This window comes from Leptonychotes weddellii, unplaced genomic scaffold (genome assembly GCF_054177405.1).
Source record: "Leptonychotes weddellii isolate Sample4059 unplaced genomic scaffold, ASM5417740v2 HiC_scaffold_3955, whole genome shotgun sequence".
Classification (NCBI taxonomy): Eukaryota; Metazoa; Chordata; class Mammalia; order Carnivora; family Phocidae; genus Leptonychotes; species Leptonychotes weddellii.
In genome coordinates this window covers 1,812-9,463 of record NW_028000536.1, presented here as the reverse complement: position 1 = coordinate 9,463, position 7,652 = coordinate 1,812, and the positions used below count along the sequence as shown (strand labels likewise).

General features: G+C 66.1%; 1 protein-coding gene across 1 annotated transcript; it reads left to right on the top strand.

The window, feature by feature from the left end:
* The first annotated feature begins 1,104 nt into the window (after window positions 1-1,104).
* On the top strand, window positions 1,105-2,545 carry GJC2 (gap junction protein gamma 2). The gene has a single exon (XM_081810837.1). It carries the CDS (start codon window positions 1,224-1,226, stop codon window positions 2,532-2,534), a length of 1,311 nt encoding a protein of 436 aa, XP_081666963.1. The 5' UTR covers window positions 1,105-1,223; the 3' UTR covers window positions 2,535-2,545.
* Window positions 2,546-7,652: the final 5,107 nt, after the last annotated feature.

Sequence of the window (7,652 nt, the reverse complement as noted above, 5' to 3'; positions counted from 1 at the left end):
ACCCAAGGGGAGAGGCCCCAGCTGCATAAAGAGGAGCTTCCCCAGAGCCCCCGCCTGCCTCCGCTGCCTCCAGGCCCAGAGGGAGGGGGCCAGAAGCGGCAGGCACTCAGGGGTCTCCTGTGCCCAAACTACCCTGAAGCAGGTACCGGCCTTGGTCACGAAGGAGGGAGGGTGGGCACCAGCGGTCGGGGGGCTGCAGCCCCTCTCCCCTTCCTGGAGACACAAGACAATGAATGGCAGCATCATGGTCTCCTGGGCACAGGCCCACCTGGGGGTCAGCACTGCTCTGGGAGGCGGTGAGTGGCCCCGTGGCTGTCTCCGAGTGTCACTGATGCCCTAATGTCTGTGTGCCTTGCTGGACCAGTCCCCATCCTGGACAGATGTCTGGCCTCACTTGGCTTCCCAGCGGGGCTGTCCTGGCTACAAGACTGCCGAGGACAGGGTGGTGGTGTCAGGACGAGAGGGGGAAGCAGCCCAGAAGGCCTGTGGGCCAGCACGGTCCCTTGAGGAAGGAGTCTGGGGGTCCTTTGTGGAGAGGGAGGAAGCAAAGGCTTAGTGTAGGGTGTGGACAGGGAAGTGGGGAGGGGTGTGGCGCTGCTGGAGACCGGGACCGAAGGGGCTCCAGGGGCTGGGGCTGGGGGCCTGGAGGGCTCCGGGATGCTGGGACCCTTGAGACCCTCTCCAGTGGCCTGGACCCTGCCTGAGTGGGGGGGGGGGCATGGGTCTGGGCTGAGGCCCCACAGCCCCCAGATCCTGAGTGGGGCTGGCCTTGCTCTCCCTGTCCGCTCTCAGGGCCTGGGCTGGGGTCCCCAGAGCTGGGGGAGGGCCGCAGCTTGCAAGGGGCCGGGCTTTCCGGGGGCGGGGAGGGTATGGGGGCTGGCGCTAGTGCAGGCCGCGGGGACCAGGGGAGGGGTCTTGGGGCAAGCCAGGGCTGCGGCTCGGCCTCTGCCAGTATCCATCCCGCAGGCGGGGTCGGGACCGAGGGTGGGCACGGCGCTCCTGGAAGGGCTGCCTCTTTCGCTGAAGGTGGTGAACTCCCCGCAGGCAGGGTCCCTGGCTCCAGGCGCCCCGAGATCCGTTCTCCCCCCCGCCCCCGCCAATGCTCCCGTGCCTCCCTCCCCGGAGAGTGCTCCTCCTGGTCCGCGGGTCGTGTCTCCTCCTCCCCACCCCTGCCCCGGGTTGAGCTCCGCTCCCGGCCCCCGCAGGTCCCGCCCCCCGCCCCTATGACCAACATGAGCTGGAGCTTCCTGACGCGGCTGCTGGAGGAGATCCACAACCACTCCACGTTCGTGGGCAAGGTGTGGCTCACCGTGCTGGTGGTCTTCCGCATCGTGCTCACGGCCGTGGGCGGAGAGTCCATCTACTCAGACGAGCAGACCAAATTCACGTGCAACACGCGGCAGCCCGGCTGCGACAACGTTTGTTACGACGCCTTCGCGCCCCTGTCCCACGTGCGCTTCTGGGTCTTCCAGATCGTCGTCATTTCCACGCCCTCCGTCATGTACCTGGGCTACGCCGTGCACCGCCTGGCCCGCGCCTCGGAGGAGGAGCGCCGCCGCGCGCCCCGCCGCCGCCCCGGCCCCGGCCCCGGCCGCCGCCCGGCCCGCGCGCCCCTGCCGCTGCCCCCGCCTCCGCCGCACCCCGGCTGGCCCGAGCCCGCCGGCCTGGGCGAGGAGGAGCCCATGCTCGTCCCGGGCGAGGAGGAGGACGAGGAGTCGGCGGTGGCCGACGGCCTGGGCGAGGAGGCCGAGGCCGAGGACGCGGGCGAGGCCAAGGGCGCGGGCGGGGACGGCAAGGCGGCGGGGGCCCCGGGTCCCGCCGCGCAGCACGACGGGCGGCGGCGCATCCAGCGCGAGGGCCTGATGCGCGTGTACGTGGCGCAGCTGGTGGCGCGGGCCGCCTTCGAGGTGGCCTTCCTCGTGGGCCAGTACCTGCTGTACGGCTTCGAGGTGCGGCCCTTCTTCCGCTGCAGCCGCCAGCCCTGCCCGCACGTGGTCGACTGCTTCGTGTCGCGGCCCACCGAGAAGACCATCTTCCTGCTGGTCATGTACGTGGTCAGCTGCCTCTGCCTACTGCTCAACCTCTGCGAGATGGCGCACCTGGGCCTGGGCAGCGCGCAGGACGCGGTGCGCGCCCGCCGGCCTCCGCCCGCCGCCCCGGGCCCCGCGCCGCGCCCGCCGCCCCGCACGCTGCCCGCCGCGCCCGCCGGCCTGGCGGGCCCGCCCGACTACAGCCTGGTGGTGCGCGCGGCGGAGCGCGCGCGCTCCCACGACCACGACCTGGCCAGCCTGGCGCTGCAGGCGCTGCGGGACCGGCACGCGCTAGGAGACCGCGACAGCCCGCCGTGCCCCGGCCTCCCCGCGGCCGCGCGGGGGCCCCCGCGGGCCGGCGCCCCCGCCTCCGGCTCGGGCAGCGCCACGTCGGGGGGCACGGGCACGGGCGGGGGCCAGGCCAGGCCGGGCGCCAAGCCCAGGGCGGGCTCGGAGAAGGGCAGCGCGAGCAGCAGGGAGGGGAAGACCACCGTGTGGATCTGATGGCCTGCCCCTGATGTTGTCTGTCCTCCCTCCAGGCCAGGGCTGGGGTGGGGGGCTCGGGGAAGGCCAGGGGCTGGACGCGCAGGACCCAGAGCACAGCCTGCCCTCTTCTTCCTCCGCCTCTTCGTCGGCTACGCGCGCACTCGGGAGGGGCGGGACGCGGGGAGGCACGGCCTGCATCGCCTGCTCAGCACCTGGCCCTCCCTGCGTGAGCCCCGCTCTGTCCAGGGTAGGACCTGCAAGGGTCCCCAGCTCGATCCCTAAACCCAAAAGATGCGGTTGGGACTGTGGCTGGGGCCGTGTTCCTCCCACCCCCAGGGCCACCGCGAGCCTCACCTGTGGGGGTGCTTGGCCCTTTCCTCTGAGCCTCTCTTGGCTCTCTGGCTCGCGGCGCTGCCTCAGGGCGGGGGCTCTCCTCCCCTGCTGCCCTGCAGCAGCTCATGTACGTCACCCAGAGGTGCCTGGCCTGGGGTATTGGGGGCACGGTGCTGGCTCCCTATTCCCTGCAGCAGCAAATGGGGCTCCTTCCCCACAGCCCCTCCCCACCCCCACTTCCTGTTTCCTGCAGAGCTGGAAGCAATCCGAGGTCTTTCTTGTACACAAGGGGAAACCGAGGTTGGATGGGCCTGGCCCCTGCTGGGCCCCAGAGGGGGAGCTGCCTCATCCTCTTCTGGGGCGTGTGGGGCAGCCCTGGACCGCGCTCTCAGTTCCCCACCTAGACAGCTGGACAGAGGCCCTGGGGTGGACAGACCACACCCTCTGGAGCTTCTGCACTGGTGTGGTGGGGCCCCCTCCCCTGGGACATACTGGAAGTCCCGCAACGGTGTTGGCCCACCTTTTGCCGGGTCCTGCTCAGGGCTTGGGTGTTGGCCATTCTGGGGGAAGGGGTTCTGGGGCTCCTACCTACCCCTTCTCTGCCCTCCGGCCCCCTCCCTAATTCAAACACAGGCTCCAAAACAAAGGAAGCAAAATAAAACTAACTTTTGTTTACAACTGCGTGTGCGGGTGCACGTGGGGCATGCACACGTGTGTAGAGTGTGCACGGGTGTGTGAGTGTGCATGCGTGTGTATATGTACGTGTGATGTGCGCGCTCACACGTGATTATGCATGCGTATGCACACACACGTGTGTGTGTGTGTGTCTACCACTACCCTCCAGGGACACGTGGCCCAGCTCCGCACTGGCTGAGAGAAGCAAGGCTGAGGCCACGTGGGTGCCTTTCTGTGCCAGGCAGCGGGCAAGGCGGGGGGGCCCAGGCGAACACACAGACGTGAGAACAAAGAACGCGGCCAGGCCCGCACGCTCACAGCCCTGCAGTCAGAAGACAGAGAGGCCGAGGACAGCGGACAGCATTATCGGGACACTCGCCACAGCTTGCAGCGCGAGGGGCAAGGGTGACTCACAGGTGGGGGGGTCAGCTGCTGCCAGCAAGGAGCCCCCTCCGACCTGACTTAGGTGACCCCAGCTGTCGCCCAGCCCCCCTCAGGTCCAGAGCAGGCTGTGGCAAACCCCCCTGGCCTGCAGACCCGCTTTGGTGGCCCCAGGCCAAACGCAGGCCAGGACCCCAATGTCAGCCTGCCTCTGATGCCCAGGGCACGCTGAGTCCCCCAGGGGAGCCCCACCCCAGGAAGTCCTGGAGGGCCCAGCCAATTCAGATTCAGAGCAGAGACACGTGTCCCCTCTGCAAGACAGGAAGTCTCACGGGGACGGGCAGCCCCTGATTGGGAGGTGTGCTGCGAGCCCTGTCGTCCTGGGGGAGGCCGGGTCTCTGTGGAGCGGCCTCTCTGTGCGGCCTGGGCCTCCTCACAGCACGGTGGCTCAAGAGGACCTGGCAAAGGCCAATGACTCTCATTCCCCCCACCCCCTTCTTAATTGGTCTAGATGCAATTTGAGGCAGTTTGGGCCAACAGGAGGAGGACCTGCCTGGGGGCCGCTGGGGAAACAGGTTGGCTGTGTGTCCCTGAATACAGAAGTCAGTTGTGGGTCAGGCTGAGTGTCCATGCCCCGTGATTTGTGCCAACACTGGCCTAGATGTCACGGTGAAGGTGTGTTTGTAGCTGGGATTAACACTGACAGCACACTTTGGTAAAGCAGATTGCCCTCCCCAATGCGGGTGGGCCTCATCCAATCAGGTGATGATCCGAGGAGCAAAGCCCAAGGTTCCTGATCAGTCTGATGGTAATATTTGTGTCAGCCTGACTGGCTGGGTGCCCAGAGTAAGCACCATTCTGGGGGTGTCTTTGAGGTGATTCTGCATGAAATTCACACTAAATCTGCAGACTGAGTAGATGCCCTCCCCAGCATGGGTGGGCCCGACCCATTCAGGTGAAGGCCTGAGTACACCCAAAAAGGGGAGCCAAAGGGAACTTACTTTGCTGGAGTGTTTGAGCTGGGACATCGGTCTCCCATCTTCAGATTCAGAATCAGGCTGGAAACGTCCCGGCTCTCCTGGGTCCCCAGCCTGCCCTGCATATTTCAGACTTGCCAGCCCTGTAATCACATGAGCCAATTCCTTAAGATAAATCTCTCTCTATATACCTATCCTATTGGTTCTGTTTCTCTGGAGAGCCCCAGCTAATACACATCCCATCAGCCAGAGCTTGTTAGCAGGACATCCCATCCCAGGGACCCATCAGTTTTGTGACTTTCCACGGTGATGACTTAGGTTCTGTTGTCACATCCTCCCCACGGACGTCCTGGGCTGCCCCAGGCCTGCAGCCTCCCTCTAACACCAGTTCCTTGACATTGCAGACATAGTCCTGATCCCACACAGGATCCAGTGCCCTACAGGACGCGGCCCTGAGGCTCTCCAGGCTGTGAACTCCCAGAGGTGTAGACCGACCCCAGCAGTCCGCCTGGCACCTTATGCTCACTCAGCTACTCCAACAAGCCCCTCCCCGTGAGTGGCTTGGTTTCCCCATGCACCTGGGATGGCCTTGAGGACGGAGGCCTGAACCCAGGGCGCAGAGCTGACCCTTACGGACCCCCCATCTTCTGGGCCCTGCAGCAGGCTGGAGGCAGAGCCCAGGCCTTCCCACCCTGCCTCACTGCGGGGGGGGGGGTGGTCTGCGGGCTGGGCTGGGGGGGCAGGGCAGGAGCGGACGGGATGGCCTTCTTGTCTGGCTGTCATCCGTTTCCACAGCCAGAGCCAACTTGCCGGCTGCTTTGGGAGACTGCAGAGGGCTGTGGGGAGGGGCTGCTTGGACGCTCCCAGAATGGGGGCTGCTTCCCCCGCCTTTGGGAAGGGAGGAGACCATGAGGAGAGAATAACAGGAAACCACCCCTGGCCCAGCAGCAGCTGGGAAGTGGGGTCCAGGACCCCCACGCCTGCCGCTTTCCCAGCCCTCCACCCCTCCGGGGCTTGCGGCCTCAGAGGGGGGCGATGGCCCACGGATCCAGCTGCTGGACCCGGGGCGATGAGTGGGGTTCCCTGGGAGCCCCCGCGGCCAGTCAGGCCCCAGCCCCTGCCCCCGCCCCCCCAGTGCGGAGTGGCAGGCGCGAGGCGGGGGCACCCCTGAGAAGAGGCAGCCCACGCGCAGGGATCCCTGCTGGCGGGCTGGTGGGCTGGGGGTCCGAGACGGCTTCCTGGAGTGGGGAGCCTGGAGCAGCGTGGCTGGCAGGCGGAGGCGGCCACCGGCCACGTGTGACTCTGGGCACCTCGGTGGCTTGGGGGAGAAGGCGCAAGTTTCCCCTGACTTGGTCTGACTCGATGTGCACTTAAGCAGCCCTGGTGGAGGTGGTTGCTGTGCTGGACAGTGCTGAGCGGCTGGGCTTGCTGCCCACTGGGAAGCCCAGGGAAGGTTCCGGGTGGCGCCCGCTTGGCCTGCAGCAGTGCTGGTGGGAAGCCGACTCTTCTGCGGGCTGAGGGACGGGCTGACGTGAGGCTGGAGGAACGTGACCCCCAGCCCGTGTCGTCCTGGCTGCTTCCTCCCTGGGTTGGCAGGGAGGTGCCGGGTCACCTGTGGAATGCCAGGTCGCGCAGAGGAAGACCTTCTCCACGAAGGGCAAGCCGCCAGTGGCCAGCAGCCAGGGGAGCCGCATACCACGACCCGTAGGTCACGGCCAGGAGGGCGACCGAGCGCCTGGGAGGCCCGGGGGGACGCTCCGCGCCCCTCACCACGCCCGCCAGCCCGGAAGCACGCGGCACCTCTCAGGTTAGGGGCAGCATGGCCTCAAGGCGGGTTGGGAAGGGCCAGAGGGAGCTGGATAAGCAGAGGGATGGGCGGGCCAGGGCACTGGGTGAGGCTGCCCCGAGGCGCTGCGACCATGCGCTGATGGGCCCTTCCCGTGGAGATGGCCTGGACGTCGGCCTGTGTGTGGCACCCATGTTGTCTGTGCCCTGGGGATGCAGCAGGGAGCCAGCCAGACGAATCAGCCTGGCCTCTGGCCTCGTTGGCACGCAGTGTTGTCCCTGGGGCTTGGACAGGTGGGCCAGGGCAGGAGAGGCAGTGGGCAGAGTCAGGGGGGCAGGAAGCACACACTGCCTACAGACTCAGGAGGGCCTGTGGGTACTTGCGGCCAGCCTCCATCTCCCACCTTGGCTGTGACTCCAAGGAGCGCATGTGGGATGAGGACACAGGACAGTCTCTCAGAATCTCCCTCAAAGGGGAGCAGAGATTGGGGAAGGCACCTGATGGGGGAAGCCCTTGGAGTTCCCCAGTGAGCACGGCAATGACGGTGTCTTTTGTTATGTAACGAGGTGACTCTGGAAAGCCCCTCAGGGTGGGGCTGGTGACCAGGGGACTCAACCCTGGGACCAGAGGGTTGGAACTTTCAGTCCCACCCCCTGACCTCGGGGAAGGGAGAAGGAATCAATCACCAATCACCAATTGCTGATGACTCCATCAATCATGCCCATGTATTGAAGCCCGCATAAAAACCCACAAGGTCAGGCTTGGAGAGCTTCTGGGCTGGTGACCACATAGACATGTGGGGAGAAACTCCAAGCCCCTCCCCCAGTGCCTTGCCCCATGTGTCTCTTCCATCTGGCTACTTCTGAGTTATATCTTTTTATGATAAACTGGTAATGTAGGAAGGAGAATGTTTCTCTGAGCTCTGTGAGCCGCTCCAGCAAGTTAATGGAACCCGAGGAGGGGGCCGTGGGAACCTTGGATCTG

Bases quoted from the DNA above. Each gene is read 5' to 3' on its own strand.
- GJC2 (XM_081810837.1), top strand. From the start codon at position 1,224: ATGACCAACATGAGCTGGAGCTTCCTGACGCGGCTGCTGGAGGAGATC.